The sequence below is a fragment of the Erinaceus europaeus genome, chromosome X (assembly GCF_950295315.1).
Source record: "Erinaceus europaeus chromosome X, mEriEur2.1, whole genome shotgun sequence".
NCBI lineage: Eukaryota > Metazoa > Chordata > Mammalia > Eulipotyphla > Erinaceidae > Erinaceus > Erinaceus europaeus.
The window spans coordinates 117,948,181-117,962,130 of record NC_080185.1 but is presented as its reverse complement, the minus strand read 5'-3'; the positions used below and the strand labels follow the sequence as shown (position 1 = coordinate 117,962,130).

At 42.3% G+C, this 13,950-nt stretch overlaps 1 protein-coding gene across 5 annotated transcripts in view; it reads right to left on the bottom strand.

Annotated features, from left to right (window-relative positions):
- SH3KBP1 (SH3 domain containing kinase binding protein 1) overlaps positions 1–13,950 on the bottom strand; it is a 447,635-nt gene that overhangs the window by 98,402 nt on the left and 335,283 nt on the right. For all 5 annotated transcript variants that reach the window (XM_016195163.2, XM_007538851.3, XM_007538858.3 and 2 more), the window contains one exon: positions 3,421–3,515. In XM_016195163.2, the coding sequence (XP_016050649.1) occupies positions 3,421–3,515 (95 nt within the window). The remainder of the gene's footprint in view (positions 1–3,420; positions 3,516–13,950) is intronic.

The window sequence follows — 13,950 nt, the reverse complement described above, 5'->3', positions numbered from 1 at the left end:
ACTGCCACACAAGGAAGCCTTGCTTACAGGAAAACCCTAAAGATGATTGCTTACAAAGCAGTTATGTGGGAAATACTTACTCCCAGGTTAGGGGGTGCTGGGAAAAAAAGAAGCACTATGGACCGACCAGTCAATGCCCATGTTCAGCGGGGAAGCAATTACAGAAGCCAGACCTTCTACCTTCTGCAACCCTCAATGACCCTGGCTGGGTCCATGCTCCCAGAGGGATAGAGAATGGGAAAGCTATTGGGGGAGGGGATGGGATATGGAGATTGGGTGGTGGGAATTGTGTGGAGTTGTACCCCTCCTACCCTATGGTTTTGTTAATTAATCCTTTCTTAAATAAAAAAATTTTTTAAAAAAAGAAGCACTGTGTTTTGAGGGCAGGAGGCTGGCAGTTAAGGGCAAGTCCAACAACCCTCTCCACAGCTAGGCCAGGGGAAAAGATAACCACCCACATTCCCACCACCAATGGTGGCCTGGCTCCCACCCAATACTCTCAGCCCTTCTCTATGGAGCTTCTGTGGTTAGAAAGCAGACCCAAAGGCTTCTGAACATTTCCCAGCATTCCCTGAGCACAAGTCAGGGATAGGGGTGGTAGGAACACAGATGAGGCAGCTATTTTTGAGTGACTGGAAATAAAAGCTAAACACAGGTGTGTTCCACTAATGGAAATGTTCCCAAATCCACAAGAAATCTTTATAAATAGACTCAAAAACAAACCATTCAGATTGCCACATTTCATCCCAGTTTCCAGGGACACACACATAAATAGTCCGGGCTTTTGCACATTATTTCAGGATGTGCAGAGGGCTTATAGGCTTCTACTAAGGGTGTCTGACTCGTTTTCTAGAAAGCTACATGAACTGACAATCTAGGGCTAAAAATGAGGGTAATGCCTGTTCTGTGTCTTTTGCCACAGCACAGAAAAGCAGGGCAAAGGGAAACCACCATCACTGATTACAGAAGAAAAATACCACCAACATTTGGGGTCAGCTGAAAACCTCTAACAGCCAAAGCCATCCAGTTTAGAAAACAGCTTATTGAGATTTTCAGTTCATCCATACAAAAAACAAATGAGAATGCTTCAGAAACAGATCCTGGTGAAGTAGTTTGCTTTACAGTATCATCTGTGTGAACATTGGGGCAATTCTTTAAACTCAAGAAGAACAAGAGGTAAGGACTTCCTAGGATGGAGCTGGGGAGATTGGTTAGCAGATGGACACAGGACTTGCTACCTGAGGGCCCAGATTCAATCTCTGGCACCACATATGTGGGTGCTGAGAGGTGTTCTGGTTCAACTAACACTCTTACTCTCTCTTCCACATAAAAATAAATAATCAAACAAACAAACAAACATATTCAAGACTTTTCTAGGGTTTCAACAGGGTTTGATAAACTCAGGCTCCACTTTTCTAATTTCCAACAGGGAAAATATTTGCAGCATGTTTTCTTTCCAAATTCTTGCTAAAATCTCACCTACTATAAATTCTGGAATATTTTAGGTAGGCTTTTCACCAGTTTGTGATACTTCTTGTCATGGCATTCCAGCCCTAGAAGCAGTGTTTGTGGGGAGTGGGCAGGATGGCACAGGACTGTGTTCGTATAGTATTAGGATCTGTAAACTGCTTCCCAGTTTCTAAACTCCTCTCAATTATTGACTTATTTAAACTCTGCTTCACACCCGCTTAACAACTTCCTTATTCCAGCTGTCTGCTTAGGGTCTGATTGAAAGCAGGCAATGCACTGTGCTTAAGGAATACAAAGGAGGTGGCACAGATAGCTAAGGGCAAGGCTGGTAAAGAAAGAAGTGTTCCTCTTCAGAAGAACCACAAGACGGCATCTTCCCTCAGACTTTTTCCTGCCTTCTCAGCACCTACAGATACACTGAAGCACGACCATGGGAGACTATTTTTGTAAAGTGATGGGCAAGTTCTGGGGCTGTCAGCAGTGCTGGAAAGACAGCTGTCAACCCCAGAAAGGTGCCTCAGCAGTATCCCACACACCACTTTGATATGGATTGGGCAAGAGGGCCAGCCAGTCAAAATCATCTCACCTTTTGGCAAGCTACTTCATCTCTGGGATAGAAATTTCCTGGCACCTGTGGCTCAGGTTCTTTAAAAAAACAGGACCTTTTGGGGGAGGAGGGTGCTGGTGGGCTAGAACCTAGATGCTCAGGCATGCACACTACCACTAAGCTCTATTCCTGAGTTCTCCACAGGCTTTTATTCAAGGAAAATATCCTAGCTTCTAAGGTTATAAAGGTAAATCCTACCTATTAGTTTATAGGCAAACTTGGGGATGGCGGACAAGAGACAGGCCATGCATGCCATGTTATGGTCCTTTCCTTCTCAGTAAAGGCCTCCCCAGAGCCTCCTCTCCCACACTCTGTCCCTCTATCCTGAACCCTCCACTCTCCCAGTGTTTTCTAGTCCCTTGTGGATCATGGCCCCTGGTCACGCTTGTACAAAGGGCATCCGTCATTCTCTGCCATTCACTTGCTTATAAGAAAAAAAATTTGCCTTCTATATCTTTAAGACAGTTCAGCTTTTTTTTCCCCTCTTAAACATTTTATTTGTTTGTTAATGAGAACGATAGGAGGAGAGCAAGAAAGAACCAGACATCTTTCTGGTACATGTGTTGCTGGGGATCAAACTCAGGACCTCATGCTTGACAGTCCAATGCTTTATCCACTGCACCACCTCCCGGACCATGACAGTTCAGCTTTTCATTATATTTGAACATCACAAAAATGCTGCACTTCAGAGAAAAAGTTGTATATTCCAGGAATCCCATAAATAATACATCCTTTAGCCACCTACTTGGTGTGTAGTACTGCATGAAAGCACAAACAGGACATGGCCCAGGCTCTGTTAAGCTTTGTTGCTTCACACAGATCTTTGGAGCTCTCTAAACGTTTACAGGACTCTGCCAATAATGATAATATAATCTTTCAAACTTAGCTCAAACAAGATAGGCAAAATTCTCTTAGGCACACCACCTGCCTTTGATCTGAACAGCAAACACCCCTTGGAGTGTTTGCTGCCTATGAGGCATGACCTTCCTCTCTAAGGGCTCTCCCCAATAAAGAGAATCCCTGGCAGCCAGTGAGACTCTGTAGGGCAGGGCCTCCAGTCAAACAGGCTGCTTTCCAGGTGGGTCTTTCTGAGACAGACCATTTCTGCAGGGTCATGCTAGCTAGCTCCAAGGTCACCAGAATTAAGCGAATCTTTAAGTTTATTCACTCACCTGGATACAGAGGACTTGAGTCTAACTAAGAGCCAATGTGCAAGATCTTTCCTCAGGATTTCAGTACCATGACAACCATGTATTTCAATGGCTGACATGAAAGCCTGTATTACCCCTCCAATGCCCCAGAGCAGGTCACAGGTTGGAAGGCCGGAGTGAACCTTTGTTTACCTTATTGATGAGGGTGACTATATCTCCTTCTTTGATTGTCAACTCGTCGTCATTCTGTGCCTCATATGGAAATATTACTTTGCAGTAATCCTTGGCTGTAAGAAGAAAAGAAAACACAATCTTTAAAACGTTTTATCTAATGAGTGGGCCCAGGACAGTATTACCACATTAAGAAAGGGGGACCCTCAGGAAACTGCCTAAGAATGCTCAACTTTCAACTCCTGCAGATTTATATTCATTTTCCCCTCAGAAATCATGTGAAGTCAGACAATGCTATTGACTGCATATCAGTCGAAAAGCAGGTAAGTCTATCTGGTCTCAGGAAAAAAATGTATGTATAATTTCTTTCTATTTTATTTACTCTTCAAGTGTACGCATTATCTACAAGACTTTAAACCCCTCACCTTCTTCCACCTATCACTATATCGGAAACTGGATATCTGTATGTTACAAAGTCAACATGGTGGGGACAGGCGGTGGTGCACCTGGTTAAGCGCACACATCACAGCGTGCAAAGACCAGTGTTCAAGCCTCTGGTCCACGCCCACAGGGGGAAAGCTTCACGAATGGTGAAGCAGGGTTGCAGGTGTCCCTCCACTCTCAATTTCTCTCTGTCTCTACCTAATAAATAAAATTAAAACAAATAAAATAAAAACAAAGTCAACATGGTGCTCAAAACAATGACAAAGACTCCATGATGGTATATCTTAAGAGAGATGTTCATGCATTTGTGTGTGAACAGATAATCAATGGCAAACAACTAACAAATATGGACCAAATGTTCTACACACACACACACACACACACACACACACACACACACACACACACACTACAAATATGTCCTGTAGTGTGTTTCTGTAGAAAGAAATATGTTTCTGTAGAAAGCTGCCTATTCATAGATGGGGCTATTTATTACCAAGGATCTGTACCAACATTCACCAAAGAGGGGAATATACTAAGGCCATTCAAGATCAGTTCAAATATGCCCTGAATTATATGCTTGTGAAAGTCTAGCTGAAATCAACTCTCCATTCACACAAAAGCTCCAGTTTAGAAGACAACTCAAAATATTTATAAGAGGGCCAGGGGCAAAACTCCGTATTAGAGCACCTTACTTGCAAACCTGAAGTCCATGGCTCAGGTTAGACCCCCAACACCACCACATGACAGAGATGAGCAGTGCTATGATCTTTCTTGCTCATGAAAATAAATGTCTTTAAAAAGAAAATATTTGTAAGGGATTTGTAGAGCTATGACTTGAAAAACTGGAGTCTAGTGACTCAAGATAGCAGGTGGAAAGAAAAATTCAGTAGAATGAGTATCTACTATGAGAGAAGTCAACAATCCTAATGGCTTTGAGTTACCTCAGATATTTTCCAAGGAGTAGGCCAGTTTCTGTAGGACAATTATAACACAGATATATATATTACATAGTGCCTAACATGATATCAACGAAATGTGCTTTTTAAAAACAGTGACTGGAAACTTCTGGAGAAATAGCCATGAAGTAGCAGCAATGAAAAATAACCTGAAAACTTGCCAAATTACATCTGGGATTTCTCTGGACATCCACTAAGCCTCAAGTGGGTGCAGGTATGTATGTTCAGTAGATGGGAGAATGGGTGAGGAAGAGATTTTTAGGACTTAAGAAGCCACTCTTAGGGGTAACTGGTGCCATCTTGGAGCACACTGTTGGAGGGAGGAGGGTGGGGAATTTCTGGGCACTTGTGAACTCAGGAGCAACAGGATATTGAACTGCCTACAAGGACTCACCAGTGCTTAAGGAAAAAAGCTGGTGGAGAACTAAAGCCCTATGGAGGCCCCCATTCCTAGGCATTTATCCAAAGGGCACTCAGACACTAATTCAAAGGGACATATGCACCTTATGTTCATAAATGCATTATTCATAAGAGCTGAAAAGCAGAAGAAGCCTAAATGGCTATCGACAAATGACTGGCTAAAAAATTATGGGATAGTCATTCCATGGAATAGTACTCTACAATAAAAATGAGACAATTTCGTGTTCTTTGGGGGGAAATAGATGGAACTGAAGGTGATTATGCTTAGCAAAATAAGTAAAGAGATGAATGACAACTACTGGATAGTTTCACTCATATGTGGAATCTAGAGAACTGGAAAAATAAATGAACTTGGAAAAAAAAACACCCCGAAGCAAATTGTTTCTAAGACTTTGTGAGACCAATAGCACAGCTATATACAAGATACTGGGTACTGTACAGCAAACCCTAACAAAAGGACTTTTCAAAGTCCTTTTACCAAATAATGTGATGATAACATTAACTATCCATTGTCTTTTTGAACCCTAAGACAGCAGGAACCTCACATCTCTACTTCTTCTTCTAGCGTTTGACCTTCACATCTCCACTATAGAGCCTCTACTTCCAAATTACCAAATTATGTGATGATAACATTAACTATCCAATTACCAAATAATGTGATGATAACACAATTAGCAAATAATGTGATGATAACATTAACTATCCATTGTCTTTTTGAACCCTAAGACAGCAGGAACCTCACATCTCCACTTCTTCTTCTAGCGTTTGACCTTCACATCTCCACTATAGAGCCTCTACTTCCCCCAGTCCTGGAACCCTTGGATAGGGCCCACTTTCCCGTATGCGCCTCTCCCAATCCATATCAAATAATATTGCATCTGCCGATCACAACCTAACCAACGCAACGATGGCCACCTCAACATGCTTCACTTTCAGACTGTGTCCAGAGACTTCACGTGTGGAATGACAACCCTTCAGCTTCATTACTTGGGTGAGACCTTTCCTTTCATAGTATACTCTAATTCCATTCAGGTGGTTCACTTTCTAACAAAGTCCCAAAACCTAGATATACACCAGTTTCTGTGAGAGAGAGCATATGTTCACATGTATCCGTAAACTACTGCAAAATATATACCTGAAAGCAGAAGTACACTAGAGTTTGCAGTGAGTACCCCCCTAACACTTCCTCTCCACTATTCCAAGCTTTGGGTCCATGATTGCTCAACAATTTGTTTGGCTTCGTATGTTAACTCTCTTTTCAGTCACCAGGTTCCAGATGTCATCAGGATGCCGGCCAGGCTTCCCTGGACTGAAGACCCAACCAATGTGTCCTGGAGCTCCGCTTCCCCAGAGACCCACCCTACTAGGGAAAGAGAGAGGCAGACTGGGAGTATGGACCCACCAGTCAACACCCATGTTCAGCGGGGAAGCAATTACAGAAGCCAGACCTTCCACTTTCTGCAACCCACAATGACCCTGGGTCCATGCTCCCAGAGGGATAGAGAATGGGAAAGCTATCAGGGGAGGGGATGGGATATGGAGATTGGGTGGTGGGAATTGTGTGGAATTGTACCCCTCCTACCCTATGGTTTTGTTAATTAATCCTTTCTTAAATAAAAAAAGAAAAAAAAAGGCTTTGTGAGAACTATGGTGGTTATCATTGGGAGGTGGGAGGTTGGGGACACAGAACTTTGGTGGTGGGTACAGTGTGGATCTATACCCTATAATCCTAAAATTTAAAAAAATTCTTTATTTCCTTTTTGTTGCCCTGGTTGTTATTATTGTTGCTGTAGTTATTACTGTTGTTGATGTTGTCGTTGTTGGATAGGACAGAGAGAAATGGAGACAGGAGAGGAAGACAGAGAGGGGAAGAGAAAGATAGACATCTGAAGACCTGCTTCACTGCTCGTGAAGCGACCCCTCCCGCAGGTGGGGAGCCAGGGGCTCAAACTGGCATCCTCAAGCCGGTCCTTGTGCTTTGCACCATGTGCGCTTAACCAACTGTGCTACCGTCGGACGCCCTAATCCTAAAAATTTTAACCCATTACTAATAAATATATAAAAATACAAACAGTGGCTAATGCTATATCAATGAGTGTGATAAAAAATAAAGGTAATATAAAATCTATAATACAGACATACTGTGGCCCAAGGTTGGTATAGATATGATGGGAATATAGATATGATGGGAGGGGAAGAAGGAGGATGGGGGGAAGAGGGAAAGAGAGAGTCATTTTGTTTCTGTACAGATGCTTCTGCTTTCTGTACAGTGGTTTGAAGATATCATTAAATTCCCCTGTCCTAGGGTTAGAAACTTTCTGTCTCAGGATTTCTGGGCTCCCGATACCTTTTGCTCATTAGTCCATGCTAAGGACATCAGTTTTAAATCCATTAATCCCAATCTGTTTAGATATCCCTAGATCCACATCATTACCAACTTCCATCTCTCTGAAATTAGTAATAGCAAAACTCTGAATTCTTAATCTTCCAAATGTTCTAAAGTGAGAGAAGAAAGTTAAGCATCTTTAAATTGGATAATGATAGCCCCTTACAATTTTCCTATTGACTGTGCTAGTGAAATATGAGTATCCAACCTCAAAATTTACAACACTGAAACAAATACAGGCCCAGCAGAGGCTAAGTTTTAAGAATAATTATTTGGATCAAAAAGCAGAGATGTTCAATAAAGAAAATCAGGTACCAGTGGTCAACAAAGAAAAGGAACAAGTCATATTTCTACCTATTTCCATCAAATAAAGTTAAATGAGGGTGGCAGACATCACTGTTTAAATTCCTAGCAGTCACTCCTCAGTTCATGGAAACCTCATGTGTTCAGGCATTACATTCAGGAATAGGGAACCCTCCCACAAATTTGAAGAAGAGTAAACTAGGTCTAGGCAAATAATATGAATTTCACTCTTCTTTGTGCATGATTGATTTACAGTAGTGTTTGGCACTGGCACGAACACGGTCTTATCCAACCATGAGAGGAAAGCAGAGAAAATCAGAGGAGGCAACCGAGTCCCGAGACTGTCCAGATGCCTTTTGAATTAATCAACTTCAGAGGGCCTGTCCCTGGATCTTTCCTTCCTCGACTGAACAAAACTCGATCGTTCACCATAACTTTGTGGTCAGGTAGGTATTTATTTCTCTTGCAGAGCAGGATAGGTTGTTATCCTGAAGGAACTCCTAAAAGAAGACAAATACTTCTAGTTACCTCTTCTCAAACACTGTGATTTGCCTCTCTCCCCAAAGCCTCTTCCTATGCACCTGTGCCATTCCCTTCCCCCAGGTATTCCCTTGCTACCTCATAACTTGATCCACAGTAGGGGCTAATAAGTGACTATGGAATTGACCTGTAATTGCTATAGTGGGAGAAAACCATTTACAAGAAAGTACTAGCATGCCTTTAAAAATATTTCACAGTGCCATTCTGTTTTATGCCAAGTTTCCCTCTAAGCTAAAGGGGGCAGATGCCCCCTCTTTTCAAAAATAACTTTAATGATGTATATACCAGAAAATCCACTCATTTCAATTGTGGAGTTAGAAAATACATATATTGCCACCAGGGTTATCAGGGTTATGGCTAGGGCTTAGTGGCTACAACTCCATCACTCCTGATGGTCACTAATTTATCTTGTATCTCTCTCTCTCTCTCTAAGTGAGAAAGAAATAGAGAGGGAGAGGGAAAGAGAGACACACCTGCAGCACTGTTCCACTACTTGTGAAGGGGGCCTGAATCCCTGCAGGTAGGGAACCGGGGGCTTGAACCAGGATACTTATGCTGGTCCTTGTGCTTTGCGCCATGTGTGCTTAACCCACTGTGCTACCGCCTGGCCGCCTAGCTATGATATGTTTTAAAGTAAAAATCAGTTTTTACTTCTAAATCACTTGAGTCCTCACTTAACAGCACTGAAAAATAAAAACAATATATTGGTTTGGATGTTTAGCAATAGTTTTAAAAAATTCAAAAATAAATGATTCATTCTGAGACTGCAATTTTAACTTCATGGTACATGGGATGAAGATACTCTCTACTTTAATTCAAACGCTTAATGAGTCATTACCATGAAAAAGTATTGTCAGATTTTGGGTTTGTGACATACGAGAAAGTTCGACCACCTCCTCCTTCCTTCACATGGAAAAGAAAATCTAAAGTCTGAAGAAATCAAGGGGGAAGGGATGACAGAAAAAAAAACAAACTCCAAATAAGTATAAATGCACAATGAACGAATATTGTCACGTTTCAGAGAAAGGCAAGATTACATTCAGGAGAGAGCTCACAAAAGAGGAGGGGATTGATATGTCTTCAAAGAAGAGTATAATTCCAAATCCTTTTTGAACATAGGAAGATTATCAATTTTAAATGAGTAACAGAGATGGAGAGGAAGGGAATAAAATTAATTTTTGGAGGCAGGCATTTTCCATCTTTCCATCAGCTAAAGGGGCTTAATTAGTCCAAGATCAAAAAGTAATATACACATACACAGAAGGAAATAAAGTTATACTTTTCCAGTGATTGAGATGATTTTGTCTTTTTCTTTAGAAAGAAAAAAAATAAATCTAATGAATTAGCATAAGACTGAAATCCTCAGTCAGTTCTTAGTGCTTTTTTCCCTATTTTAGAGTCCCTTAAGATGCTGATAAAAAGAAATGACTGTTCTTGCAGAAAAGGGGGGGTAACAACGATACACATTTAAAGGTACAAAAATTGTCACATACACTCTAGGAGGTTTAAGGTCCCTGAAACCCATGCCTACTTTCAGATCAAGAGTCCTGCACCAAATAATATTTTAAGACATTTCTCTCTCTTTTTAAAAAGATTATTAGAAAGATAGGAAGAAAGAGAAGAAGAACCAGATATTACTCTGGTACATATGCTGTCAAGGATCGAACTAAGGACCTCATACTTTACCCACTGTGCAACATCCTAGACCACAAGACATTTTCTCTATCAACATCATCAAGTTTAGTTATGATTCACATCTTCCCTCCAAAAATCACTTCTATCTATAAACTTCTAGAAATGTATATGAGATTAAAAACAGTCAGTTTAAGGAATTTAACTCATATACCCACATCCCATGTCTCTTCATTTGGTTTTATACTCTATTCACATGAAGGACAAACAAACAAAAGCAAACTTAAAATCTTCTCAGCTTCAAAAAATAAAATCATAACAAACAGAATATACATATCAGCAAACAGAACATAAAAAAACACTGAACCCATCCTCTAGCTTCCATTTTAGGGTATGTATCCTAAAACTCCATGGGTCAGAGTCCTGTAGGCAGACTGTGGATGCCTGGAGACAACTGTGGCTGTCACATTGAGGGGAAGAGATGGTAAGTGTCGCTGGCATCACATGAGAGGAGGCCAGGATGTTATTCAACAACCTACAGTGGACACAGGACAGCTTGACAACAAAGAAGGCTAGATCCATATGTGAATGGCATTTACCTGATGTCAGATAGGGAAAAATGCCGCAATGCAGACTTCACTAAGCTGCCAGCCCATCCAATGCATTCCTTCAGGCAAAGGTGACTGGGAAGCCAAACCATAGTAGCTGCCTCTGGTCTTAAATGTGATTGGGGAGCTGACTGTTCAAAATTATTGGGTTGTCAGAAAAGGCATGATGTATTTTTGCATAGAAAAAGACATGATAACTTTTCTGACAACCCAATATTTCGTAACAATGAAGACTGATTTTTTTTTTGCCTTTTATTTAGAAAAGGAAAAAAAATTAAAGAAGCAAAGTCTGACAAGCAAAGTTTTTTTTTTCTTTTTGCCTCCAGAGTTATTGCTTGGGCTCAGTGCCTGCACTACAAATCCACTGCTCCTGGAGGCTATTTTCCCTATTTTTGTTGCCCTTGGTATTGTTGTTGTAAAGGACAGATAGAAATGGAGAGAGGAGGGGAAGACAGAGAGGGAGAGAGAAAGATAGACACCTTCAGGGGATCGGGCGGTGGTGCAGTGGGTTAAGCGCATGTGGTGCAAAGCACAAGGACCGGCGTAAGAATCCCGGTTTGAGCCCCTGGCTCCCCACCTGCAGGGGAATCGCTTCACAGGTGGTGAAGCAGGTCTGTGGGTATCTTATCTTTCTCTCCCCCTCTCTGTCTTCCCCTCCTTTCTCCATTTCTCTCTGTCCTATCCAACAACGAACAACACCAACAATGGCAATAATAATAACCACAATGAGGCTACAACAAGGGCAACAAAAGGGGAAAAAAATGGCCTCCAGGAGCGGTGGATTCATGTTGCAGGCACCGAGCCCAGCAATAACCCTGGAGGAAAAAAAAAAAAAGATAGACACCTGCAGACCTGCTTCACCGCTGTGTAGTGACCCCCCCTCCTGCCGGTGGGGAGTCGGGAGCTCGAAATGCAATCTTTCCACTGCTGATCTTTGAGCTTCAAGCCATGTGTACTTAACCCACTGTGCTACCACCCAGCCCCCCAGCAAAGCTTTTCTATGAAGTGGCTTGCAGCTCCTCTCCAGAGCACTTTGTCTGCTCAGGTGTATAAAGGTGTCTATCTTCGAGAGAAAGGCGATCTGCCAGGGTAAGATGAAGGGGAGAGTTTTCTCCAAGAGGACTGTGTTTGAATTCCAGTGAAACACAGCTTTTTGGCAACCTGTCTTATTGAGGCTCCCTGGTGAGACACCCCTGCTCTGAATCCAGACACAGAGTCCTCCCTTGTTGGGGGCACCTGGTGAATGACATGTCTGTGGAAGGGGGGGGGGCTTGAGACATGGGTGCTAAGGCCCCCTAGAAAAATCTCCTGTGGCAGTGGACTGGTAAACGTGACTTTTGGACAAGTTGGCTTTGTCCCATACCCTTGGCCTGACCAGGCTAGACAGATGGCTAGAAAGAATACAGAATCTGCCAAGTCCAATGGCGCATTGGAAACATTCTTAAACCCACCCTTAATCCCAAAATAAATTCAATAGTTTAATGGAAAGAGCTTTCCAGTAAATGGAAAGAGTGAAATAAGTGTGCCTTTTCCCTCCAGGTAGCTATGAACTTGGCTAAAACGTGGCTTTTTAGAACATTTTATTCAAGACCGAGCCTGGTAAATTAGAAGCCAGCCCTGAGTCTCCAATGTGCTTACTGACTATTTATTTCATGCCCACTGGGCCCACCACAGTGCTCTGGACTGGGCGGTAGGGATACCCAGGGGAAGACAATGTCTCCACTTTGAAGAGCCAATGCTACCATGAGGTACCACATGTCACCCTCCTAAGGGACAATACCCAAGAAGTCAGTCAATGAACACATTTTCAGTGATCAGAGTGAGGCACATATGCCCTGTTCTGAGCACAGGGTTGGTTCTGATGCACAGGGAGCATCCCGCTTCTGCCCCATAGCCATCATTTATTTAGATGCCTGATCTGCCTCTGGACAAATTCTGTCAAGGACTGTTTTTTATTCCTGACCTGCCTGCTCAACTGGTCTAAGACTAAGCTATTTGTTCAGAAAGATGTAACACAGCCCTTTCTAAGAGGCATTTTTCTACACCACCAAGGCCACAAATCTCTATCAACTGTGGTAAGAAAGATGGAAGCACCAGATGCGGTGTGCTGGAGGAACCTTAGGCACTTCATTTATGAATATTTAGACAGTTTTTCTCTTGTTATGAAAATTACGGCAATCTGTTTCTCAGCATGCATTTCAGACAAATTTCAATATCAGACAAGTTTTCTTGGGGGTGGGGGGATGATGTTAGTGATTCAAATAAGTCCTGATGAGATGAGCTTCATTCTCACTCAGAAGAGAGCAGTTCACAGAGACCTCTTCTGAATTATCAGAACTCTTAACCCTGATGCGGGCTGTCATTTTAGCATGCAGGGGAGACAGCTGCACAAGGTGCTTCTCTCCTCTGTTCTCACTCTGTACGTTTTGTCATAGACTCCTCTTCCAACCTGAAGGGAGAAGACTGAGAGACCTTGCTAGATGCACAGCTCAGGTTTGAGGCCAGGTGCCACACCATTTGGGAAGTGTTCTCTGAATGAAAGGGTAAAGCAATGAAGCCATGCAAGTGAGAAGTGAGAGAGAAGAAGAAGGGATGGAGAAAGGAAAAGAAAGAGAAAAGCAAGGTCAGAAATTAAAATAAACTTTTTATGAATTGGGGGCTGCTGCATAAATGATTTCCATGTTCCTGGAATACATTTTTATACAAAGAGAGAACAGACACCATAACACCAGCACTCCCATGTGGTCCTGGAACTCAGAGCTGAACTGTACGCATAGCAACACACATGCCCGGCCTGAGAAATAAACTCATTTGCCCAAGGTCACACAGTTCATCACCAACAAAGTTGGTCCCAGAGTCTGTGCTTCCTGGCTCTTGGCTAAAACCCAGTCTTTGTAAAATGGCTCTTCATCAACCATTTTCCCCCTCACTGTGGTGTTTATAGAGCCAGGTGACTTTTGCAGTCAACAGATATTGTGGAATGAAGAAGGGTTTGACTAGAGCCAGGGTCCTCTGGGATGTTTAAGGGAACTAGACATCAGGAACTGTTTTGGGGACCCAGGGAGGCCATCTTACACCCTGGAATTACTCTCAGATTACAATATTCAATGTGGCAGTCACTGGGCACAGGAGGTTACTGAGTACTTGAAATGTGGCTATTCCAAGTTGACATGCACTATTTACATAAAATCTACACCAGACTGTGAAGACCTCGCATGAAACACATCTCATTTTATATTCTTATAGAACTACATGTTTA